Source organism: Rhineura floridana, chromosome 5 (genome assembly GCF_030035675.1).
Source record: "Rhineura floridana isolate rRhiFlo1 chromosome 5, rRhiFlo1.hap2, whole genome shotgun sequence".
NCBI classification, from domain to species: Eukaryota; Metazoa; Chordata; class Lepidosauria; order Squamata; family Rhineuridae; genus Rhineura; species Rhineura floridana.
The window spans coordinates 131,661,611-131,689,287 of NC_084484.1; the positions used below are offsets into that span (position 1 = coordinate 131,661,611).

Here is a 27,677-nt window from a genome sequence, read left to right on the forward strand (position 1 = left end):
AGCAAAGTTTGAGGTGGCTTACAAAATTAGAAAAAAACTACGTATTTGCTTATTTAAGGTAAAAAAGAACTACATTTTTAACTGTTCTCCATCAGTTAATAAGAAAAGAAAATCCATTAAAAATTAACAAATTATTAAACATTATCAAAGGGGAGAACAAATTTCAATGAGATTCTCATGGCTTTTATTGCGTTTTCCTTATTTTTGAGATGGCCAACAGCTTTTGTGTGAGTGTCCTTTGTTTCATTCTACAAATAATCTCTCTGGTGGTCCACATTCTGCAGCCTTCCCCCGGCCCACACTTCCTCAAAACCCTGTAATAGCCTCAGATGGGCCTACCATAGGCATCCAGGGAAGCTGTCTACTGCTTCCGAGAGCTCTTCACTGTGATTGTTTTAGGCAAAGTTTTTACTTTTGAGGAAATGAGGGCATAAAGGTTTTTGTGAGGTAAAAGGAAAGACTTCCCTTAAAAATAAAACCAGTATCATTCAGACAAAAAAACCCATAAAAATACCGAAACTACAGCCATCTGGAGAGATTTTATTTTGTTTGATGGGGTCCCAGTTTAACACAAAAAGCCAAAGAGATCTACAATAAAAAGTATCTTATCACTCTTCTTTGAAATTACTTTATTTTGCTTCTTTTTCATAAAATGCAGCAAATATTTCCACACATTCAGTGCAATGATTTATTTTAATAGAGGTAGCCACAGAAGAGGTCATTACAAAGGCACAATAACTTATCATACAGCACAGAGTTAGAATAACTAATATCAAGAATTAATGCCCATCTAAAAATAATTACTCAGGTAAAGGAGTTTCATTTGACACTGACATCCTGTTATTCACTCAGATTTTACAGAGAGTCCACACGACATTATTGCCAACCCATTGCATTTCATATTTTTCTTTGGTGTCTTGCCATCTTTTTTAAAAACCTGATTGGGAGATTCTTAATATCACTTTCTTAAAATGGAATTGCAGCACTAGCCTGTTGAGTCTGGATTGGTAAGCACTGAGACTTCTGAAGCTAAATGTAAATGTACTGCCTTCAAGTCGATTCCAACTTATGGCGACCCTATGAATATGGTTTTCATGGTAAGCGGTATTCAGAGGGGGTTTACCATTGCCTTCCTCTGAGGCTGAGAGGCAGTGACTGGCCCAAGGTCACCCAGTGAGCTTCATGGCTGTGTGGGGAATCGAACCCTGGTCTCCCAGGTCGTAGTCCAGCACCTTAACCACTACACCACACTGGCTCTCGGCTTCTGAAGCTATTGCCCCTTAAATAAGTAACTTCCTCCTCTCCTTTTTTTATTAAGTCAAATCACTTGCTTCCTGTTCATTTCTAATGTCTGCAGCATTCCTGAATTGCTCTGATTTGGCCAATGCCTGTGCCCTTCCACTTCAGCCGTTTGCAGATCACAGTGCTAAAGGGTCATAGCATGGAAGCAACCTTAGCAACAACACCTTTAATGACTTTAGCCCTGTACATGGGGAAAACACTATCACTCTTAGCAAAGCTTTTTAAAGGCACTGTAGGTCATAATCAGCACTTCATACATCAGAATGGAAAACTGTTCCTTTTTCTACATGCTCTTGGTGAAGTCCCACAAATTGGGAAATTATTTGAAAACTTCCAGAGCTCTTTAACTAGGAGGGAGGTGCTCTCTCTCATCCCATCAAGCAGGAATCACCCGTCTGTGCCTGATGGGCAAGGTGAGAGTCCTCCTGCTCTTCTGGGTAGCAGCATCACTGTGCACAACTTATACTTATTTGTGAATGATACTCATCCAAGCTCCCTTGCAATTATCCTTATATACATTTGACTATTGCAGTCATACATTGAATGGTTACATGTAGAAGTAAAACATTTTACAGATGCACCATAAAATGCAATGTGTAGCCTTGAGGCACTTAATTTTCTCACCTCTTTTTATTCATAAATATAGCATATGTGTAACAAATTTTTTAAGCATGGTGCAGAGATTCTCTAGGTCAATGGTTCCCAAACTTTCCCCCCCACAAACCACTTGAAAACTTCTGATGGTCTTGGCAGACCACTTAATGATTTTTCTGCCTTTTGTAGCAATTGCACAATTGTAATTGTACAGCAGTTGTAATGAACTGTGCTAGATGCTCTATGATTTTTATTTGTATTTTTATTGCTTCTTTTATTTCTTATAATGTCCTTTATTGTATTAGAACTTCAGGTCCATACAATTAAAATTGTAATACAATAAAATACAATATAAGAAATAAAAGAAGCAATAAATACAGAAGTAAAAATCAATATGAATATTTAATGCAGACATGCTGCAGACCTCCTGAATGAAGCTCACGGACCACTGGTGGTCTATGGACCACAATTTGGGGACCCCTACTCTAGACCCTTACAATTAATTAAAGTGATTTACCAGAATATGCTAGAAATGTTCTCAACTCTTCTCATTCATAAATATATCATATGTAACATTTTTAAAAGCATGTACAGAGATTCTCTAGACACTTACAGTTAATTAATGGTGCTTTACCAAAATACACTAGAACTTTCTCTCTCTCTATTTCCTTGTATGCTTTTCTTTAAATTCAGCCAACAAAAGGCTGTTTAAAGAAGGAAAGCAAAATTTTATTAGTACAAGCAGATCTATGTTTATCTTGCATTGTGCTTCTTTGGCAAATGGATACTTTCTGGCAGAAACTAGCCTACAACGAAAAACAAAATACAGCACAAAATATGGCACAGCTATTCCCTCATTTTGTTTTGGCACTTGCTAAAGTACCAGTAGGACTCTGTTTAAACCATGGTGCTTTTCCTCATCTTTCAGCATCCCTTTGCACTATCCCAAAATCTGTTCCTGGGGATCAGGATGGGATGTGGCAAAAGGGGCTGCATCAGGAGGGAGAGAATTGGCAGAAATCAGGAGTTTTGCACACACAAAAATATCTTCTGTTTTTACAATGGATCCTCTGGATTCCAACCTATAAGTTTAGCGCAGAAATCTTAAATTGGCTACCGAGGATGCATCTGGCCTGTTACCTGGATTGACACCTGATCTGGTCATGCTTCACACATCTGGCATTCTTGGGGGGAGGTACTGATATGAATTAACAGAGATGAACACAGACAGGCCTGCCAAAGTATAGGTTTCTACAGGTTTAGAGAAAAAAACCCACCTCTGTCATTTTCCTGCTGGAGAGCAGCCATTGCCTACCGTAGTCAAAGCTGCAAGCCCGAGCCATAGTGACAAGCAGAGAGAGAGGAAATACAAACTATGATGAATCACAAATCTGGTCCAGATTTAAACTGATGTTAAATTCATGATATGCCAGTTATACAGATATAAGTGCTAGATTGTTTTTCAGTTCCATGGAACAAACTGCTAGGTGTTGGTTGAATCCCTTAGAACCCTAGAAGAGAACAGATATATATATATATACTATTTAGTATTAATTATATTTATTAGTATATATATTTTCAAAACCTCAAAGCAACTTAACCAATAATAAAATACAGATAGATAAAATCCAATTAAAAGCCATTAAAAATGGTGCACAATACAAAATCCCTAAAATGCTCATCCAAGAAGGAGGACAAGTCCTACCCCATTAAAGATGAGCACCACTGTACCCACCAAAAGCCTGGGTAAATAAAAGTGTCCTTGCCTAAAAACTGGCAATGATGGTTGCAGGCATATTGCCTTGGGGAGATTTTATAAATGATGTAATGAGTCTGTGATGAATAATTTAGTTATATGTGATCACTATTTTGTGATCATCACTTCACATGGTCAGGTGCCACGTTGTGCTAGTAATGACTGCATATACAAGCACAGTGTTGGGAGATTACTATTTACTTTCAGTCCCCCACAGAGGAACAGAGTGAGCATGGAAAATAATAATATCTATCCATTCCACAACTACTGCTGTGCTATGTAATTACACAGAAACCACAAAGAAACATGTAGTGACACTGATTAACATACCATAATCAGTAATGTATGAATCAGCTTCATGCATTATCAACAGGAGATTAATATACCTTTCTTAAAAACAACAACAACAGATATATCAGTATAACATTGCAAGAACTGTGACCCTATGGTCAGTCAGGCCTTTTCTAGGATGTCTACCATGAGCATGCCTAGTGTGTACTAGAATGAAGGCTAGAGGTCTGGCAGTATTTTTTTCCCATAGAAACACAGAACTGGAAGGAATCCCCCTGCCCTTGATACCATTTCTAGATTAAGCCATTGTCTTTCTAGAGCACTGGTGGGGAACCTGTGGCCCTCCAGCTGTTGTTGGTCTACAACTCCCATAGCCCCTGTCCATTGGCCATGCTGTCTCGGGCTGATGAGAGCTGGTCCCAACAAGAACTGGAGGGCCACAGGTTTTCCACCCCTGCTCTAGAGATTGGCAGGGGAACCTCCAGAAATACATAATGGCAGACACAGGAAAGATTTGACTAGAAGACCACCTTCTGTGTTGTGGGCACACGATGGTGAAGATATGGGGTTGGATCCAGACAGTCATTCTTAGTCATGTTGTCTGGACTGTATAAGACAAGGGTGTGTATTCTTCACACAAAAAGCAAACAAATTCTTGTCTGGAAAAAACTTGAGGAGCAGAGTAGGTGACACTGCAGGTATAAGGCATATTATTAACTAGGCCAACTTGCATTTGTCCCAGTAGTACTCCCTTGCACAACCCTAGCTGTTTATCTGTATGAGCACTTCCTTTGGCTAAGAGCTGTATCATTTTCTCCCATCAATCTCCAGGAAGAGATTGAACTATCAGAGCTTCAGACTACAGAAGCCCTCAGATTCCTTCAAAAGCAAACCACTCAGGAGATTTGAATGAATGAGTACTGTGGGCTTATCCACATGAGAGCATTTCTTCATAGCAAATACACTGCGTTTACCATTGTAATAGATTAGCAAGGTCCACACTTCATGCTTAATGGTAGCTTCAAATCCATTGTTTTCCATTCTCACAAGCAGGGTCAGCTACAAAGGGTGGCTAGGTGGGGCCCTGGCTGAGGGCCCCTGGGGCTACAATGCCCCCGAGAGGTCCCTCCGCTTGCCTTCCATGATCCGCAGACCTGAGCAGTATCCCTGCCCTCACCGCTTCCTGAAGTTTGATGGTTGAAAAGAAGTAGGGTGATCTGCCCCCCCTTCTCCACTGCCCCTTGCTTGTTCTGAGTTATTTTTTCCCCACTGGAAAAACAAATCAATATAATATTGATATTTTAAATAAAATATAAATATAAATATTTTGAGAAAATATCAGTGTTGATATGTTATCAAAATATCAATACCGATAGTTTCTCAAAATATCAATATTGATATTTTGATAAAATATTTATACTAATATCGATATTTTTGAGGTGACTTGTTTTAAAAAATCCATTTTAGATTTTTTTTAGGGGAAAAAATTGGAAACCGGGCACGGAGAGATGTTACTTCAAATTTCTCTCTGCAAAGATAGAAAATATGAGAAAGAATGATAAAATTCAATGGCAATTCCCATCGTTAGTTACAAGGAGTGAAGGAACTTTACTTGGGAGAAAGGAAGGAAAGAAGGGAGGGCTGCAGCAAACTGTGAAGTGGGGAGGAGAGAGCAGTCGCAATTTGCTAGATAAATCAATGGAAACAAAATGGAATTCATGGAGGAGTTAGTGGGCGGAGAAAGGGGAAGAGCTGAAAGTGACCATTCTCCCGCCCACTAAAAACAATCGAAGCATACCGTCTTCAAAGATGTGTGGAGCAGAGTGGAGCCGTATTGTTCTAAACTTTTCATATTATCAGCCGATTGGGTTAGTACAGATTTACAGGGGGAAACTGCGTGATAGCTTCTGTTTGCCAGTAATGTCATGTGAACCATGCAAATTTAAAGGAGATTTGAGTAGCACCAGACACACAGTAAACCACCATGTAGATGAGCCCTGTGACTTCAGGCTCTTGTTCTTCCCAACCCTTCTTGAAGACTTGCCGCCCTGGGCTCCTACTGAGATGGAGGCATATAAATCAAATAATAAATAAAATAAATAAAGAGTAGGGTGAAGCTCAGAAACAGTGAAACCGATTTCCTTAACAGCTAGTGCTGGCATGTAGGGAACAGGAAAGTGAGATAGCAGGCACAAGAGGAAAATTCTGATTGGGGCCATGGTGGGGCAATGGGTTAAAACCATCATTCCCCCATACCATGGTTCTGATCCAACTCCCCCTTCCCTGCTGAATATTTGTTGTACCACAAGCCATGTGGTCTGCTTTGCTTCTTAAGTGTGTACCTGTGTAATAGAAGCACTCCGTGGGTATTTGAATAAACTGAATGCTACTTGAGTGTGTGAGGAGACAATGAGCTGTGTTCTAAGGAAGGAAGAACATATCCGTCAATGTCAGCTTCTCATTTTTCCAATCTTAAATTTAGTTCTCCACATTTCTGCAGTAATTTGCCATTTAAAAAAAAAAATCCTTATGAAAATTTGTCAGCATTTTAGTGTTAATTTCTCCTGATAAACACATTTTAGTATGCAGTTTTGACTAACATAATGCATTTTGGTGTGTTCTTTTCACAAGATGTATTCATTTTTATGCACACTTTCCCCTAATATATGCCTTTTTGTACACAGTGTTTGGCTAGAGATAGACAAAACTGCATCACAAAATTCAGAGAATGAGATTTGTTTAAGTGTAATTTTGGTTTGAGCAGTGAGAATTAGGTGGTTCCCCAGAACCGCAAACAGAATCACATTTCTCCCCCATCTGCAGTTAAGGGAAGAGACTTTCATTCTGAAACAGTTACCAACAAAAGGAGACCACACATATTCTCCTGCAATGGGTTTGTGGTTGTGGAACAAGAAAGACAGTGGATAAAAACGCAGCATTTCTCACATGCATTCCCCAATATTTGTGTTTGGAGCCTCTGCAGTCTTTTCCCTTATTTTCTCTCCTCTTTCAGCAATTTTAAAACCAATTGACGATGTAGAACCTATTGCTGTACCCAGTTGATGTGATATTTTAAAAGCAATGGAGACCTATGAAATTTCATGGAAATTATTTTTTAAAAACCACTGCAAGACAAACAACAGTAATATGAAAGTGAAGGGCAAGGTCAGGGTTCTCTTGCAATATATCCTGCTTGGGGCCTGGCTGCTACTGTTTGGAAAAGATCCAGTCTCCATTGCCTATAGGAAATTGTACTTTTGAGAGCTGAAAGGGCAGCTTTGAGCATTTAGTTTTAACCCTAAAACAATGATATTCTGCTCCCCATTTCTCTGAATGCTAAGAAGTTTCAAGTAAGCCTTTGACAGAGGCAATTTCCTTACACGGAGAAAGTACTAGGTGCTCACAGTTTCTTTTGTAATAAATATTTATACAAGTATATATTTTGAGCAGAGAGTAAGGAGGTGTGCATGAGGCAATGCTAGTTCCTAAATCAGCCATACTCTTGGAGCCCTCCCCCATTTCTTCTCATCTGCCAGTTCTAAAAATTCAGTACACCTTACTTTTTCTGGCCAAATCAAAGCTTCAGTCCTACCCACACTTATCAGGGAAGAAGTCACAGTGAACTCAGTGAGACTTACTTCTAGACACACACAGAATTGCAGCCTAAGGTTGCATTCCTAACCCATACTTACCAAAGAGTTAGGATTGCATCCTAAATTAGCTTCTTTCCCCTCTTTCTTAGCATACAGTCCTAGACAGAACACTGATCCCATTTCCATCACTGCAGTTAGGTTCGATTTACATCCCAGATTATGTCTGCCTTATTTGCTATTCCTTCCATCAAGTTAAGATTGCATGGAGAGAGAGCAGGACTACATAAAATGGCCCTGTCCCTACTGTCATCTTCGCTGTTGATCCCACCCTGTACATGTGTTGAGGTCTTATCTGTAAAGAGGCAGCATGCTGAACACATATAGGGCTGTCCCTGTGTTTGGGAACCTTCCACCCTAAACTTAAATGTATGTACTTGGAAGCAAGCCACAGTCGCAGAAGGAAGTCCTGTTTCCGCAGGATTTCAAGTTTGTTTGTGACAGATTAGCATAGAGGAAGTCAGAGAATGCGGTCAATAAAAAAGTAGAGGCTGGATATTTCTTTTCTTTTACAGGGTTCTACTTTATGCTGGCAGTTGAAACGTTAAACTTCTTTGTAAGATTATTTGTATTTCTAATTAGAAGCTAAAGGTTACATTTTGCCTGGCTAAAGATCTTCTGTTAAAGCTCTAGGTCAAGGATTGGCTAACCTTTCTGGCCCCAGGGCCAACTCCCCAGGTGCCACATGCCAGTGGTAGGTGTGACAAACATGGATGTGGCCATCTCTCTCTCTCTCCTCTCTCATACTCACTCACTCTCTCTCTCACACATACACACACACCATCCTAAGCTGATTTGTGCAGTTGTCCCCTCTCCACTCATCAAATTATCCATCTGATGACTGAAGATGGGGTAATTTGCATCCCAATTAGGACACTGGGCTCCATCCACCCGACCACTGTATCTACTTCAATTTTTTATTCATTTTTGCCATCTATTTTACAAAAGGAAACGGTTGTATATTTGGGGGAGAGAGACAGAAAAATTTCCTTGGGGGTCCACATCACACTTACAACCTGTTAGTTAGCCGTCACTGCTCTATGTATTTTACAAGTTGAAATTATTTAGTATTGTTATCAATTACTATTACTATTATTTATTAATTGCTTTTAACATGCATTGTCTTACGCAGTCATAAGTAAGCCCCACTGGCTTCAATGGTACTTACTCCTAGGTAATTACACACAAGATTCAGCCATGCGGATCTCTAATAAATAGGTCACTCTCCCGCTGTCAGTCTAGTTTCACTCGCCACCTTCCTTTCCTTTCCAACCCCCCTCCCCCCAGCCTTGAGCCCAGCATGGCTGGGTCGTGCTGTAGTTCTCAGTGCAACCCATCTGTGGCCAAGTGAACTGCAGTGTGACATTTTACAAAAAAAATATATAGTTAGAGATACAGTAATACCTCAGTTAACAAATCCTCTATGAAAGAAGCTCCTTTTAACAAGTCTTGTTTGGGTGCGGGGGGGGGGCAGAGGCGCACACTCTGTCTGAAAGTGGCTCCTTGTCTACTGGATTGTGACTGCTGCAGGCAGCTCCCTCAAGCATGGCTGGAATGGTGCTTCTTGCTAGGTGGCATAGGCACCTCTGCAGTAAACAGTGCTTGGAAGCATCTGCTCAAGGGAAGGATGGCACAGAGAGAGAGACCAAGCACAGAGTGGTGGTGATGACTGACACTGAAAACATTTCTGAATATTAAAGGATATGAACTGATAATTGTCCATGTCTTTTATTTGAGATGGAAAGCTAGTTTTATCCCTCCTTACGGCATTTGGCTTCAAGATATGAGTGCACAGGAAGACACTCCCCTGCCTTCCCTACAAATGCAGTTATCTGTCTTAATCTATCCTCTCCTGGAATTTCAAGCAGGATATACTTACAGTGGAGAGATGGAGGGGGGAGAATGGCAAAACATGGTGCTTATCAACTCTGACAAATCACAAAGCTGAGAGAAGGAAATGGAAACTAGGAAGTTTGTCAGATTTGGGTTTTAGGAATAGGTCAATAGAAAATGTCACTCCTGCCCTGTATTTTTAAAACGTTTTTATTAATAGAAATTAATTTTCAAGTTAGAACTTGCTGAAGAAAAGTTCATTTCAAATGCTTATACATCTTTGTGTAGCATTTTCATTTAAAATATGAAAAATTAATTTCAAAAAACTAATAATTTTTTTTAAAAAAATCTATTTTGGAAAAATACTGGGCTTGCTTGTTTTTTAGTTTTCTGTCTGAGATTTTAAAGCAGGGATGGGGAACTTTTTCTAGCTTGTGGGCTAGATTCATACTTTCCCCAACATCTGCAGGCCATTTTAACAACTGTCAATTACCTAACATCAGGGTGACACATTTTCCTATCACCCGGTGGTTTGAAAGCAAGCCCTGTGGGCAAAGGTTTAGAGGTTTGCAGGTGCCCACGATCAGCTGATTACATGACTGGCAGTGTCTGCAAACCCACTTTTGGCAGGGAGTCATGCCCCACACCTGATGTCATGTATGACAGGTGGGCATGGCTTAGGGAAAACAGCCTTGCAGGCCAAATTAGGACACGTGCCAGGCCTAATTAGGGGAACAGAAAGGAGACAGAAAGAAAACTCCAGTGCTTCTTGTAATAAGCTCGTGACATCACTTGGAGATTAGTGTTTACTGTGGAGATGCATCAAAAATAATTTGTTATTTTATAGTTTTTCTGTTTGGGTGTACAAGAATAAAGCTGGTTAAGAAATCAACAGTGTTCACAGCTCCTGAAGGTGGCGGCTTATCTCCAAAATTCTTCAAGCCAACTAAACAGCTTATAAGAAGAAGCACCGGAACTTGTCTCTTTTCTATTCCACTGACCTTGGCGCATTTGTTCTCTTCTTGCTCGTCTCAGGCATAGTTAGGCCCATGGATGAAAGGCTCCCCACAGTTGTTTTGAAGGTATTTGACATTTTCTCTATTTTTATTATCTATTAAAGCTATTTTGTACCACCTTTCCAGTCGACAACAACACATAGGAGTGCACAAAAATACATCAAACTACATTAAAACCTTAGAGAATAAATAAAATAGCAGCCAATATGAGGCCAAAACAAACCTAGTAAATTATTGCAGTCAACTGGAATCAATGTCCAGCAATAAAAGAATAAATAAGTTTTTAACAGACGCCAGAATGCCGTCAAGGTTGGCCCCTGCTTTAATTTGTAGGGGAGGTGATGCCACTTCCAAAAAGGCCTTCCCCCTAGTTGCTCGGCTTCTGCTTGTATGTGTGTGCCTGTTTGCATGCAGTAAAAAGAATATTCCAGAGAGAGGAAGTGAATGTACCAGAAGCTTTTCTATGCAGATCCTTATCGGGATATGGCTGACATCAATTCAAAAGCCCTGTTGAAGTTTCACTACCTTCTCTAATCTAATCTATAAGGGAGAGGGAACTTGGACTCAGAGATAGGATGTCCTTTGGCATGCTATCTATGAGCCCAAATCCCTCCCCGTAACAGCTGTTCCAAGAGGAGGGTGGGGAAGAAGGGCTTCCCTTGCAGTGTCTCCTCCATGAATGTCATAGAATCCCTCCCCACTTGTCTGTTCCAACTGTTAGTATGCTGCCTATCGTATCGAGTGTAAGGAGGGAAGGGGGAGAACTGTGATTTAGTTCGTAGTTAAAGGTGAATATCCCTAACTCACACTTTCTGAAACAATACAAGAACTGAAACATATCCATCCATTGAATTTTTCATTTTTCCGAATTTTACAATGCAGTGCTCCAGCCAAGTAATATGCATAAAAATGCATATACTGTGGCAAGGTGTACACAGCATATATTATTTAAATAACAAATATGTATTACATTAGGGGAAACTGATTTGCAAAAATGTGTACATTAGGCAAAACTGCATACAAAAATGCTTATATTAGGAGAACTATGTACTGAAATGCAGATTAATTTTTCATAAGGACTTTCTTTACAAAGTTGCAAACTAATGTAGCAATATGGAGGACTGAAATTAAGATTGGAAAACTGAGAGAAACGTCCATCCCGAAGTGCAAGTCCTATCATCAACTGCTATCCACCATTTTTATGTGTGTCATCTACTATTCAAGTACTCTTCAAGGAAAGAAAATATATTTATCTTCTTTTGATTTGAGTAACTTACTTCTGCGTTTTTTCATGTGTCGTTTCCAGCAGCACACCACAATGATAACCACAATCACAGAAATTAGGACCGATACAGTTATCACTACAGGAACTAGATACCAATAGCCTATATGGAGGAAATAAAACAACACTGTTGGTGACACTACGGACAGGGTTTATGTATATTCTTTAATTTAAAAAAAATCAAAATTTTGCATTGAAACAGAGGTTCTTAATTTGCCTCAGTGGATAAGAGGGTTGTGATCAGAAATAGCTAGAAGCTGAAATCAGTTTAAAGAATTTATTTACAATACGTTAGCTGAAAATCAGTGAATGCATTTCAGGTCACGAAAGATGTAAGCATAAAGCAGGTGTAGGGAACCTTTGGCCTCCAGATGTTGCTGAACTACAATTCCCATCAGCCTCTGGCAAGCATGGCCAATGGCCAGGGCAGATGGGAGCTGTGGTTCAGCAACAACTGGAGGGCCAAAGGTTTCCCACACCTGGCATAAAGAATATCAAAAGGGAACCAAAAGCACATTATGCAGAAATGAATCTTGAGGGTGGTGGGACAAATACAAGGAACAGTGTATGCGGGTAAAATAGAATATAATTATTGCATGGTAAAAGGGTATATGTGAAATAAATTGTATTAAATAATCACATTTTTTTTTAAAAGAGCCTATTACATGCAAGATTACATCAAGCAAGATAATACTATAGTGTAACCATTGCTAAACCCTTAATTGTCCCACCTAAACTCCACCAGCCCCCTAATTAAAGCTAACTACATCCTCAGCTGTCTTAACTGTATAACATTTTAGTTTAAGAGAAGAACATAGCTAGCATTTTGGAGCTGAATTTCAGGAAATAGGCTCCTGAGGTTTTAGATACAGTTTAGTAGAGATCAGTCTGGTTTCTAGGATACATAGGATCCAAGAACATCAACACAGAACATTAGTTGAAGTAAAACTTAGAGAAAAATGTTTTTAAAAGAAAAAAAAGTAAAGTCAGGCATAAATAAAACAGAATATGAAATGAGAAATGAAAAGTAACCCATAAAAATTAAAAAGGTCAAAATGCACAGAACTGTTCTGATAAATTCCCAAAACAAGCAACAAAGTTTAAATCAGAGCTGTACAAATGTACTCTATGTAGAAAACTCAGCAGCGAAAAATCTAATCCAGCATACAATTATTACAAAATGCAAGAATGAAATCTAAAAACATTAAGAGAAAAGTTACACCACAAAAAAGACACCAGAGAGGAGATAATAAAACCTGTTTGTGTGGGGAAAGTGATGAAGCTACAGTAAGGTGGAGCCCAGTAAAACTTGAATCTTCTCTCTGCTCTCCAACATCCCAAAGCCTTTTCCTGCTCATGGACTAATCTCTTCGTTCACAACTAAAAATCATTTCTGTATTGGCAAATGGCAGGTTAGGAGGAAAAAGTTCATCCATATCGCTATGCTTTACTGACCAGAAAGAGTTTCCCTTGTTTTGGAGCAATTGACAGGCTCCTAGAGTCTTATTACACTCTGAGCTCACAGCACTAAACGTATCCAACTTTGTAGCTTGTTCACACTATGATCCACTGTGGTATATCTTGGACAACTCTAGTCACCATAGCAACCACTTTCAAAATCCAGAGGTCCACGCCGAGAAAAATCTCTGCCCTCCCTTGCAGCGGGAAACAGACAGGCTGTTTCTGAACTACAGTTCTGAACAAATATTTCTTCCATTCCACAGCTCTGTGAGCCCTCTTCAGGACCCCTGGAGCCCCCAAACAAGAGCATGGATCAGGATAGGTCTAGTTCTGTGCCACGAAAGATGAATTCTGTAACTGGCATAAAATATGCCAAATAAATGCATGCAAATATGCTCATTTTGCATTTTTATTCTGCTTCAGAAGACCACTATATAGGTCACTAAACAACAGGAAATTACGGTACTTACCTTGCTTCTGAGATTTCATCAGGCTTCCCATTGTGTGGGCTGCTGTTACTTACCAGGAAGGGGGGTGAGGAAAGATTAGCGTGCTGCAAATGCACCAGCAAAACCAATCTGGTGCTCCTGCCGGTCCATTTGCCCCACACCAAACTTCCCACTGCCTTGCTGCTCCCACTTCCTCCCAGTAAGCGGCAGCGACCTGCACAATAGGAGATCAGGTTATTGTCACCACCGTCCCTCACTATCTACTACTGAAGTAGTACTGGGGAACCTCTGGCCTGCCAGGCTAATTAGAACTGTCAGGCCATTTCACCCAAGCCACACCCATTTACTTTACATCTGATGTCATATATGTTGTTAGATATGAGGCAGTCAAGTTCTGGCTTTGCAGGTATTGATTATCAGTTGATCAACACTGCTGGCAAAGCTCTGTGCCTTTCTCCACATGGTTTGATTTCAAATTGTGCAGGCAAAAGAAAATGGATCACCTCACATCAGGTGATGGACATGTGGATGGCCTGCTCACATGCCAAACTTGGCCTGCTAAATCCAGTTCCCCACCCCTGTGGTAAATCCACTTTTTTTGGGGGGGGGAGCATTAAGAACTAGAAACCTGTTGATAATTCTATCCTCTTGATTTTTCATATTTGATGTAGCTGCAGAACCACAATGCACACATAGTCCTAAGTACACAAAGGAAACCTGACAGATGACATGCCATTATAAAGTGCGTATTATAGGGCCACACTTATGGCCCTATGTTAAGGGTGAGTCGGCTGAAGTGCATCCCACCATTATTGTGAAAATTCAGACAGAGGGTAGGTTTGATGGCTCATAGTTAGAAAATGGTTCGCTGGACTGATTTGAAATAGGGCAGTGTAGGACAGAGAAACTTGAGAACAGTCCATGCTGAATTTGGGGTAATAATAAATATTTTCATTTGAATGATTTAAACATGTCATGAATGACTTTGGGAAATTGATGGGTGGTATATGTTTCCTGAAGGTCATCTAGTCTACCTCCCTGCTTTACTGCAGGATATACAGTAAGGCCAGCACCAGACTGCCGCAGGCCCCTGGGCACCAGATAGGGTTGTCAGGTCAGAAGCATCCCAAAACCTGAGATTTTGGGGCGGGCCCTAGTGATGTCATTAAGCATGATACATTAAGCATCAACCACAGTTGCTTAGAGTACACAATTCAAACAAAAACATTTCTCTGATTGGAAATTAAGATAGAAATCTTAACTCAAAGATGGAGCCTGGGTAGGGAACATTTAATCTAGCCTACTTGCTTCTGGCAAGAAGAGTTTAAGTGCCCTCAGGCCAGCCCAGTCACCAGAAGGCCATTCGTTTTAAATTGACACTCAGTCCCGCTTCCAGCCCAAGTCCAACCAGGTTACACCTCTTTCGTAGCTATGACCAATTTGTATACATAAACATCATAACTTGTTTATGTGTTATGCTGTGCATGCACAGACGTATTTAGTATTTTTATTTAATACCACTTAACGCAAAAGTATCTGTATATATCTGACATGTATTATATAGAACGGTATCTGATGTTAGTCATACTCAGAGCAAATCCACTGAAATCAATAGGTATTTATTTATTTAGACAATGTATATACTGCTTATATTTAAACAAATTTCTAAACAGTTTACAACATAGGTTAAAACATCTTAAATAAAAAAAATGCACACACACCCAGAAAATGTCCACATTCTGTACAACACAATTAACTAAACAGAGCACCCTCTTTAGCATCAAAACAAACACAGCACATAAAAATCAACTACGCACACACACAGGAAAATTTCACACTGTAAAAACACAGCAAAAAGCTAAACAAAAGATCCCTGTAAACATCAGGAAATAAAATATCACAAATGAAAATCAACCCCCTCCAAAAAAAATGTAAATCCCACTTAAAAAAAAAAGATTGAAAAATAGGCAATATACTTCATAGATTTGAATGGGTCTAACTCTGAGTATGATTAAGCTCTGTACACATCATACATTTAAAGCACATTCCCCCCCAAAAAAGAATCCTGGGAACAGTAGTTTACCCCTCACAGAGCTACAATTCCCAGCAACCTTAACAATCTACAGGTTCCCAGGATTTTTGAGTGGAGGAGAACATGCTTTGAATGTATGGTGTTCACACAGTGGGGGGTACATCCATCACCCCCTTGTCATGATCAGATCATTACTTAGTAAGAGTGGACCTCTCGATGCCACAAGCCCTCCGTGGGGGTACAGGATCCATTAGGATGGTCCGCCCCAGGCATCTGATGAATCCAGATGGACTCATGAATGCGCTTGGGGATTCTCTGGAGCATGCACACAGGCACTCAGTTGAGACTCTGGTGGAGAGTGGAACACTGCAATCACCGGGGCAATAGACTGGGTGGCTCCGAAATGCCCTCTCCCCCTGAACAGAGCTCAGATGGCACCGTGGTACACTCCACAGCTGTAAACTCTGAGGCGGGAGGTGAGATGGCTAGAGTGCCGGTGGCAGAAATGTCGCTCTGAGGACGATCGAGCACAGGTTAGAGCGGCGGCAGCAGCCTACCATGTGGCGATGGGGGCAGCAAAAAAGGATTTTTATGCTGCCTCCATTTCGTCCACGGACTGCTGTCCCAGGAGGTTGTTCCAAGTGGTCCAGAGCCTGGTCGGTCCAGTTGCCCCAGATCCGATGGAACAGTCTAAGACGTCCTGTGATAAATTGGCAAGGCACTTTGTGGATAAAATCGATAGTCTACAAAGTGCTATTCTGTGCGCTGTGGATACAGTAAGTGAGCCAGAGTCGGCCAGGGGCATCTCGGCGAGTTGGGATCGGTTCCAGCTTCTACCATCCAAGGACGTGGACAAGGTGCTTTCAACCTTAAAGCCTACCACCTGCTTACTTGACCCTTGCCCGTCATGGCTCATTGTGAGCTGTAAATATAGACTGAGCTAGGGTATCAAGGCGGTGGTAAATACGTCTCTGGAAGAGGGAACAATGCCATCAGCCCTCAAGGAGGCAATAATAAAACCAATTCTAAAGAAGCCCTCCTTGGATCCCCAAAATTTGAACAACTTTCGCCCAGTCTCGAATTTACCATTTCTGGACAAGGTGGTGGAGCGGGTGGTGGCAAAGCAATTGCAAGCACACTTGGAGGGAGCAGATTATCTTGATCCATTTCAATCCGGCTTCAGGCCTGGACATGGGACTGAAAAGGCCTTGGTCGCCTTGGTGGATGATACGAGGAGGGTGTTGGATAGGGGAGAATGGACCTTCCTCGTCCTCCTGGATCTCTCAGCGGCTTTTGATACCGTTGATCATGGTATCCTCCTGGACAGTCTAGAGAGGCTGGGTTTAGGGGGCACTGTAATGCAGTGGTTCCATTGCTTCCTCTCCAATAGGTACCAGAGGGTGGCACTAGGGGATGAGGTTTCGGACCCATGGCCTCTCACTTGTGGGGTACCACAGGGTTCCATCCTCTCCCCGATGCTGTTTAACATCTATATAAAGCCACTGGGAGCTATCATCAGGAGGTGTGGGCTGCAATGTCATCAGTATGCGGATGACACGCAGCTCTATCTCTCGTTCAAGTCTTCACCAGGGTTGGCTGTGGAAACCCTGTCCAAGTGCCTGGAATCGGTGAGTGGCTGGATGGGAAGGAATAAGCTGAAGCTGAACCCTGACAAAACTGAGGTACTGTTCATGGGAGACAAGAGAAGGTTGGGGGATGTTAACTTGGTGCTTAATGGGGTACAATTGCCCCTGATAGACTAAGTCTGCAGCCTGGGGGTCATTCTTGACTCCCAGCTGTCCATGGAGGCTCAGGTCTCGGCTGTAAGCCGGGCGGCGTTGTATCAACTCCATTTGATACGAAGGCTGCGCCCCTACCTTCCAAATCATCTGCTCCCATTGGTGGTACATGCCCTGGTCTCCTCTCGCCTAGACTACTGTAATGCACTCTACGTGGGGTTACCCTTGAAAACAGTCTGGAAGCTGCAACTGGTACAGAATGCGGCAGCTCGCCTGATTAAGGGTAGCCGCCGCTGAGACCACATTACTCCAGTGCTGAAGGAGTTGCACTGGTTACAAGTTGCTTTCCGGGCCCATTTCAAGGTGTTGCTTTTGACTTTTAACACCCTGCATGGTTTCGGCCCAGTCTATCTGAAGGAGCTCCTCCAGCATCATCAATGTTGCCGCCCAACAAGATCAGGCTCAAAAGACCTCCTCTCCGTCCCACCAGTTAAATCAGCTAGACTGGTGAGAACTAGGGAGAGGGCTTTTTCAATCATGGCACCCATTCTATGGAATTCCCTCCCAAATGACATCCGCCATTCCCCCTCCATAATGAGTTTCCGCCGGACCTTGAAAACCTGGCTCTTCAGGCAGGCCTTTGGGGTGGGTTAGGTTTTAGTGTTACTGTTGGAATTTTAAGGTTTTAATGTGAATTGCTGCGGGAGCCATTCCCTTTGGTACGGCATCCTGTTCCTTGGGAATCCACCTGCTCCCCACGACCAAAGAGAGGATTTGGCACGGGGAGTATGTGGACCTATTTACTCTGCTTTACAGGGAGCAGCCCTAGAGAGATAGGGACAAGGATGGGGATGTGCAGCCTGAGCAGCCTAAGCGTAAGAAGGTTGAGGGAACATGGCATAATTGGTTGCCAGCCTACCTGATTTACACGGGAGTGGTGATGGAGAAACTGCCACTGAAAGGCCCCCTCCTGACAAAGTATCTAGACATCATATACCAGGCCTATATTGAGTTTTCCGGCCTGGCTTGGTTGTCTTACGACGAGGCCTTCCGTATGCGGGTGGCCTTCGATAAGACACTCCCCTGGGACAAAAAAGAACCAGAGCTGTGGCTGCAGTTCATGACGGCAGCCCGTGCCGTAACTGGAGATAGGTCTGATAGTGTACACATACTCAGCAGACAGTCGGCTGCTACGTTGCCCTGCAGTAATGTGGGGTAGGGTGTTCAACAACGGCTGTTCTGCTGGGAATTTAATTCCCGTGGATCCTGCACCCGCAACCTGTGCCGTTTCTGGCATGAATATTCTATGTGCGGGGCAGCGCACCCATGTTCTACCTGCCCACGGGGCAGACCCTTTAGGGGTGGGGATAGGGACTATCAGGGAGGCAGGAAACAGCCCCCTGCAGGAGCTGCTCAGGGAAAAGGGCCCCTCCCCAGTTAAATTAGACATGTTAAAGTGCCTCCTGGACGCTTACCCAAACCAGGGGGCCGCACATTTTTTGTTGGATGGATTTTCCTTAGGCTTCTGAATTCCCTACACCAGCCCATTCTCAGCCTTTCGGTCTCGCAACCTCAGATCCACGGTGGAAAAGGAGGACTTAGTACAACACAAAATAGACAAAAAGGTGCAGGCCAGGCGAGTCCTTGGCCCCTTCCAGTCTCCCCCTATCCCTAACCTTAGAGTGTCTCCTCTGGGTATTGTTCCCAAGAAGGCAGACGGGGAATTTAGGCTCATTCACTATTTGTCCTACCCTCAACAGCTGTCTGTCAACAACTTCATTCCAGATAATTTGTGTTCTGTACACTACACATCCTTAGACACTGTGGTGCACATGGTGCATTCCTGTGGTAAGGGGGCATTTATGGGTAAGTGTGATATCAAGCCTGCCTTCCGTCTCCTGCCAGTTAACCCGGCAGACTTTGAGCTGTTGGGCTTCGCCTTTTTGGGCCAATTCTACATGGACAGGGCCCTGCCCATGGGGTGCTCAATTTCTTGCACTGTGTGTGAGTGCTTCAGCTCCTTCTTGGAATGGGCTGTCAGGAGATGGGGGGGGCTTGCACACGGTGGTACACTATCTGGATGACTTCCTGTTTGCGGGTAGGGCAAACACAGGTGAATGCCAACATTTAATGTCCCAATTTAGTGAGCTAGCTGAGGAACTAGGTGTGCCTCTGGCCTCTGAGAAGACGGAGGGCCCCACCCAGGTCCTGATGTTTTTAGGTATTGAAACTGATACAGTAGCCATGAGTTGCCGGCTTCCTATGGAAAAGATTAATCTTTTACGCATCAAGATCTGGGAGGTAGCTGGGGTTAAGAAAGTTTTCCTTTCTACACTCCAGGAACTAGCAGTACACCTGAACTTTGCCTGCAGGGTCGTCGCACCCAGGTGGGCCTTTTTGAAGTGCGTCTATGTTGCTATGGTGGGGCTTTCACAACCCCGGCATAGATTCAGGTTTACGGCAGCCTTGCAAGCCGACCTAGCAGTATGGTCCTCCTTTTTGCAGAGTTACAATGGGGTTTCCTTTTGGAGACAGGAGCGGCTCCTAGAGGCAGAGATGCAAGCTTGTTCTGACGCATCAGGGTCTTATGGATTTGGAGTAATATTCGGGTCTTCCTGGTGCAATGGGCAATGGCCTCAGGCTTGGATTCAGGAAGGGCTGGACAAAGACCTCACCTTTCTTGAATTCTTCCAGATTGTGCTGGCAGCACATTTATGGGCAGGGAGGCTTCAGAACTCGACTGTCCATTTTTGCTGTGACAACGAGGCCACAGTCCATGTTATCAATTCGCTTACATCCAGGAACACCAGGGTTATGGGCCTTGTCCGGGCTTTTGTTCTCCAATGCCTGAGTTTTAATGTTCTTTTTCAGGCACGGCATGTTTCTGGCATTGACAATAGTGTTGCTAATGCTCTGTCATGGAACCAGATGGACGGTTTCCGTCAGCTGGCGCCGCTGGCCAGGGCTCAGCTGGATGCCATGCCCCCTGCAATTTGGGAGATTGGAGAGCAGAGTCGGAGAGGGCCATAAGCCTATCCATTGCCCCCAGCACGCTTGCCAGCTATGAAAGAGCAGGTAGGGAAATTGAAGAATTTTGGGCCAGCAAGGGATACATGCCCCAGTGGCCCATTCTGGTGAGTCATCTGCTGGAATTCCTGGTAGATGGCAGGAGGAAGGGCCTATCCGTCCAAGCCTTACAAGGTAAGTTAGCTGGACTTTCCTTTATGGCCAAGGCATGGGGTTTTCAGGACCGTTCGGCGGATTTTAGGGTCCGACGTATGTTGGCTGGATGGGCTAGAGAGCACCCAGCTGCCCCTGATCAATGCAGTCCTAGATCACCAGAGCTTTTAGGTGAACTGACGACCCAGTGGCCAGAAGTATGCTCTTCCAGCCACGAAGTGTTGTTCAGTAAAGCAAGCTATGAGACTCACAGACAGGGATTTTTAGTGAGAGAAGAAAACCTGCAATAAACGGGTTAAGCAGAGCAGAACAGAGCGCCAGGTTTGCCAAGGTCAGCAGCTGGTGGGCAAGTAGATAAGAAGGAACTTGCAGAAGCTCTGGTGTGGGGGAAAGTAGTTTGGAGAGAGAGAACTGTGCTTTAGGATTTTTGTCAGTAAAGACTCTTACAAGAAACTTGCCTGGCCTGGCTTATTTACTGATCTATGCGTCCCTAGAACTTCTTCCTTGTATGATCTCTATACGCACACACCGACAGGGGTTATGGGCCCAGCGTATCATACAAAGTAAGGGGTTCGAGTGATGTTGCTGCAGAGAAAAGAAAGTGCAAGAAAGAGGCAAGTAAGAGTGGACAACATGGCTGTAAACCTGTCATCCGGGATGCCGATGGAGAGACTGAATGCTGTAAACTACTCCAGCTGGAAATGGAGAATGAGAGCAGTTCTGATTAAGGAAGATTTGAATGATGTCGTAGAAAACCACCCTCCGGCAGCTCCTTCAGCAGCGTGGACGAAGAAAGATGAGAAAGCAAAGGCTTTTATTACTCTGGGGCTGTCTGATTCTCAACTGTTGCTGGTGAGTAATGAGCCGACAGCTAATCAAATGTGGGAGAAGCTAAGGGCCGCTCATGTGCAGCAAACCGCAGGGAGCCGGCTGTGTTTAGCACGGAAACTTTATCAGATGCGTTTTACAGATGAAGTGACTATGACAGAGCATCTGGCTGAATTTCGTAGATTATTTGCTGAACTTCAAGAAAGAGGAGTGCATCATAGTGACATTCAGATGGTCTATATACTGTTATCTTCATTTGATTGAAAATGGGATGTAATGGTCTCGAGCTTAGAAACTTTACCAGACGGAACTTTAAATTTGGACTTTGTAGAACAAAAACTTCAACAAGAATGGAATAGGAGACAAGAGAGTAAGAAGACTGAATTAAAAGAGACTGAGGCTGTACAACAACATCAATATCAAAGAAACAGGCAAGAGAATAAAATATGTTATTTTTGTGGGTCCCGAGGACATATACAGAGACATTGTTTAAGTAAGAAGAGAAATAACAGGGACTTTGGACGTCAGAGAACAAGCGTGAACTTTGTTACTAAGGAGGACAATAAACTAATTAACTCTAAATGGCTGTTAGACAGCGGAGCGTCAAATTGCCTGATCACAGACTCTAGTTTATTTTACACATCAAAGCCAGTGCAGGAGAAGATTTATCTGGCTGACGGATCGACTCAGGACGCAATTGCAAGAGGCACGCTCAGGTTAAGTAATTTGGGAACTATATTGACAGATGTGTTATTAGTTTCTGGTTTAAAATATAACATTCTATCAGTACGCAAACTAGCTCAAATAGGTTGTAAAATTACATTTGAAGGGGATAGATGTTTTGTGAGAAAAGATGGTGAAATCTGTATGCAAGGGAAGTTACAGAACCAAATGTTTATGGTAGAGAGCAAGCTTGATAAACCCGCGTGTGCCTGGATAGGAGTAAATAAAAACAAACACGAAAACTGCATACATGAATGGCACAGAAAATTAGGGCACGCACATTTTGAGAAAGTGAAAAATACTCCAAAGCATAGTCAAGATTTGGAACTAACGCATTGTGAGCATGTGGATGAATGTGAGGTATGCTATAAAACAAAAATGACTGTGACTCCTGTAAATAAGAGCTGTGAAAGTACTACCACTAAACCCTATCAGCTTATACATGTGGATTTGGCTGGACCTTTCCAGTGTTCAAAAGGTGGGGCAAGATTCTATTTAGTGATTGTAGATGATTTTTCCAGATTTACACATGTATTCTTATTGAAAAAGAAAAGTGAAGCAGAAGATAAATTAAAGGCATTTATACAGAGGACAGAGACACAATATGGGGTTGTTATCAAAAATATCAAATCAGATCAAGGTGGGGAATTTACCAGTAATTCATTTAAAACATATTTGGAAAAGAAGGGAATAATACAAAGTCTCACTGCTCCCTTCAGCCCATCCTCCAACGGAACTGCAGAGAGGAGGAACCGGTCACTGCAGGATTCAATGAGAGCCATGCTGGCTGATGCAGATATGAATAACACCTATTGGGGTGAATGTATTCTGTACACTGCTTACATTCAGAACCGCCTTATGCACAGAGTAATAGGCATGTCTCCATATGAGAAATTGACTGGAAGAAAGCCCAGGGTAAAACACATAGAGCATTTTGGAGCAAAATGCTGGGTGCATGTGTCAAAGCAGAAAAGACATGGTAAATTAGCTTCAAGAGCTCAGGCAGGTCGTATTTTGGGATTTCAGAATTCATATTATAGAATTTGGTTGCCTGAGAAACAACAAGTAGTGTTAAGTAGAAGCATAAAGGTAATAGATAAACCTTGGAGAGACAGTCAAACAGTAATACTTGAGGGTGAAAGCAAGCAGGAAGCAGCAGATGTTCCTTTTGGGCATCAAATACCATTAAGAACCGCATTGACTGATTTAATTCAAAGTGGCAAACGGACTGTGAAAAGACTGAGGAATGAAGACATAGCAATGCAAGATAAAGAGGTGCCAGGTACTAGTGCAGGAACAAGTGCAGACACAGGTGCAGGACCAAGTAAAATTGAAAGTGAGGAAGAAATGGAAATAGATACTGTTAGACGGTCAGAAAGAAAAACGAAAGGAAAACCACCTCATAGATTCACATTTAACGTTACACAAAAGAATGATGAGACAGATGAATATCCTGTAGAATGGGAAAAAGAAGGGCCAATAGACAAAGAAACAATGGATCTCATGTGGAAATACTGTATTGAAGAATGAAACATAAATGAGTGTTATCATATAAAAGTGAACAAAACTCTGTAAAACTTGTATGAATAAAGAAAAAAAACTGAAATGGAAATGTAAATAGATACTGTAAGGAAACATGTACTGATGTGTATTGAAATGACAAGTTAAGAATGTATAAAAGTAACAATGACATGTAGTTTTGTAATCTTTGAGTCTCAGGTGGGGGCTGTTGTTCAGTAAAGCAAGCTATGAGACTCACAGACAGGGATTTTTAGTGAGAAAAGGAAACCTGCAATAAACGGGTTAAGCAGAGCAGAACAGAGCGCCAAGTTTGCCAAGGTCAGCAGCTGGTGGGCAAGTAGATAAGAAGGAACTTGCAGAAGCTCTGGTGTGGGGGAAAGTAGTTTGGAGAGAGAGAACTGTGCTTTAGGATTTTTGTCAGTAAAGACTCTTACAAGAAACTTGCCTGGCCTGGCTTATTTACTGATCTATGCGTCCCTAGAACTTCTTCCTTGTATGATCTCTATACGCACACACCGACACGAAGTACAACTATTTAGGGCTATGTCCCTTACGCTGTTTTGGGGGGCATTTAGAATTGGGGAAGTAATGGCTGGGGCTAAGCTGGACCATTCCCAGTGTGCCCTTTTAATTTTGGATATCGTTATGAAACCGGGTGGCACTTGCATTATGCTGCGTAAGTCCAAAACTGACCAGAGGGGTAGGGGGTGGACCATCATTTTAGCCCCTTCCCCTTTGCCACACATTTGCCCGGTCTTGGCCCTGCAAGCCTTTCTCAAAGTTAGGGGAGCGAGGAATGGATATCTATTTATTCATGGAAATGGATCTCCCCTTACTAAATACCAATTCTGGGCACTTACTAAGATGGCCCTGCAAAGGCTTGGAGTGGACCCATCGGGATTTGGGACCCACCCTTTTAGAATTGGGGCTGCCTCTACAGCAGCCGGGCTTTGATTCCCACGGGCCAAGTTGCAGGCTGTTGGAAGGTGGACTTCAGGGGCCTATAAGACTTATGTTCACCCTTTGAAAAGGCCTGGTAATACGGGAGCCTAATGATGTTGCTTTGTTTTGGCAGGCTGCTGAATGGGGACGGAGTGGAAGCGCATCCTAATCTGCGGCCACAGCATGATTTTCTGGGCGGGCCGTAGGGCCGCGTTGTCTCGAATGGGCTTGCAGCTGGGGCTCAGCCAACGAGCTACCATACAATGGCTTGGCCAGCGAGGGATGCACTGGGATGGGCTCCTACCCACCCTGTTCCAGCAAGGGTTAGTGCGGGCAGTTCTGTGCATTTTGGTCATTCACCTGGGTGGTAATGACCTGGGCTTACTCAAGGGCAGGGCCCTTACTGTTCAGGCATGTGAAGACATGCAATTTATAAGGCAGTGTTGGCCTTCAGTTTGTCTGCTTTGGTCAGACATCCTTCCATGCAGAGAGTGGCGTGGTGTTTGGAACACCAGGAGAATAGACTGGGCACAGAAGAGGGTCAACCGACAGATTCAGTTGGCTCTTCTTGGGGATGGTAGGTTGCCCATTTCCCATCCACTCATACAGCATGCTAGGGCTGAACTTTACAGGGCCGATGGCATTTACCTGTCGGATACAGGGAATGACATATTTTTGCAAGACCTGCAGAGGAGTCTGCTGGAAGTTCTTCTACGCAGTGGGGAAAAGGGGGACTAAATAGAGATTTGTCCCCCTTTTATGGCAGTAAAGTGTGGGAAGGGAAATAGGCAACGACATCTAGGTGGCTCCCTTAGGCACCTTTGGAGGCGATTGGTGCTTCTGGAGGCCTGTCTCTCAGGGGTTTACGGCCTGAGGGCAGGATATGGGCTGCTTTTGGGGCCAACTTACCTCATCCACCCAAGGGTTCTACGGCCCCGGGGGGTTGGTGACATGGGAAGGCCTCCCTACTCACCTACAAGGTGTGGCCAGGGCAGGGGGTAAGCAAAAGGGGCTTGTCCTTGGCTCCAGCAGGGGCTGGTCGCCCGAGAGCTGTAGGGCAAGCTGCTTGCCTATAGTTAATTCCCGCAATTAGGTTTCACCTCTGCAGGTCGCTTTAAAAGTTTTGGTTATAATTTAATAAAGTGTCCCTTTGTTCAACCATAGCTGCTGTTGTCTGCATATTATTTTGCCCATCGACCGCAATTGATAATTGTTACAATAATCATATTTTTCCACTCTCGAGAATTCAACTTATCATAGTTTAACACAGGGATGGGGAACCTGTGGCCCTCTAATATGTTGTTGGACTCCAATTCCCATCAGCCTCAGGTAATTTGGATTTAGAAATATAAGTTCAGCATAAAACTTGTGTTAACCAATTTAGGAAAACAAAGGAAAAAGTAGGCCCCAGCTCCCTTCCAAGGCCCTTCTTAGAAACTGTTATTTACAGAAACAGGCAGCCTCAAGGCAGGGAGGAGGAAGGAGGGAAACTGCCAGAGCTTCAGGGACAGTGAAAGGAAAATAACGGATGGGGATGTTTTCTCATTGCTGTAAGTTCCATAAAAACAATGCTGTGCTTTTAAATGAATATAAATATGAGTGCTAACTTTTCCTCGGAGAGTTCCTCAGTCCTATGATGGCTTGATGGAATGTCCCCAATACATTGGTTAATAAAGACTTGTAACTGCTAAACTCAGAGTGGTTATTTTCCACAACACAGGCAGCATGGCCAGCATTATCTGAAAGGTCGCAGATTCCCCTTCCTTGATGGAACAAAAGAAATCATTGGATTTTCAAAAAGAAAGTTGTGTCTACATACTCTAATAAACTTACCTCTTTTTTTTACTGGGACTTTGATATCAGTCTCTTTTCCTCTGTGTGTAACTTTGCAGATGAGCTCTTGTCCAAAATGGCTACTTGAGGTATTGACAAGGATTTTGCTTGTGACAGATACTGTGCCATTGGGATTTGCGATCTCATGCTCATTCTTTTCAGCTCCTGGAGCAATCCATGAGATATTGGGACGTGGGAAGCCCGTTGCTAAGCAGGTGGCATTCAAGTGTCCATCAGAGACAGTGTAGTGTAAAAATGTGTTGAGGTTGTCTGCGACACAAATGACAGCAACAAAACCGTTCACCATGAGGATCTCAGTTCAGCAACAAAATGAAGATGAAAATATCCTAATATCATTGAGAGAGTCAGCAAGATAAACTGTAAATTTTTGAATGAGAGGTAGACTAGATGACAGAGATCATTAAGAAGGTTATGTTAACTTTGGGGCAATCATACTGTAACATTGTGCCCTGTGATATACTGACTCTCCTTCCTAGTAAATATGTTATTCAACACTCCATACGTATGGAAAAGCCCAGCATCCTACACTGCAATATCCAGTTCATCTGGCTAAAAACCTGAACCCTATATTGTAACTTAGGACACAATGGGTTGTTTTTTGTTCCGTTTTACAAAATACTGTTACAGGTTTCCTATCAGCATACGTGGCCAGAGCCATTGACTTGTTAATAGTCCAGGGATACTTTGCCATGTGAACTAATTAATTAGCCAATTGTTAACAGAATCTTTTTGGGAATGTTCTGAACAGGAAGAATAATCAGAGAAGGGGGCAGATCCTTCCAGCTAATGAATGCTGTAATCCAGGTGTCTACACACAAGGAAACAAAAGGGCAAGCACGCAGTTTTGAGGCAGACTGAGGTCAGATATGAAGCTCAATTTTGGGGCTCTGGGGCATCTTACATATTATTTCCCTCCCCTCCATGTGGAAGCAGTGGACTTTGCCTATGTGTTAGTGTTTAAGCCAGGGATGGGGAATCAGTGGCCCTCCAGATGTTGCTGGACTCCAACTCCCATTCTCTCCTGTCAGCATACTAATGGTTAGGGATGATGGGAGTTGTAGTCCAACAACATCTGGACACAGACTTGTAGCTGGGGGAGGGGGAATGGGTGTGCTGCCCCCCCCGGTATTTTTTAAAAAAGACTTTTTGAGACATGACAGACAATGACAGCCTCCATTTAAAGAATGGCAGCTTGTTTTAAGAACAGGAACATTTTAAGAATAA

The 27,677-nt window shown here is 42.9% G+C and overlaps 1 protein-coding gene across 1 annotated transcript in view; it reads right to left on the reverse strand.

The window, feature by feature from the left end:
- Positions 1 to 586: 586 nt before the first annotated feature.
- The window catches only part of LOC133385931 (OX-2 membrane glycoprotein-like), a 46,773-nt gene continuing 19,682 nt past the window's right edge, over positions 587 to 27,677 (reverse strand). Inside the window, exons 4-6 of the mRNA XM_061629519.1 lie at positions 26,433 to 26,702; positions 11,720 to 11,827; positions 587 to 3,407 (exon numbers count right to left, since the gene is read on the reverse strand). Coding sequence (XP_061485503.1) covers positions 3,400 to 3,407; positions 11,720 to 11,827; positions 26,433 to 26,702 — 386 coding nt within the window. The 3' untranslated portion in view covers positions 587 to 3,399. The remainder of the gene's footprint in view (positions 3,408 to 11,719; positions 11,828 to 26,432; positions 26,703 to 27,677) is intronic.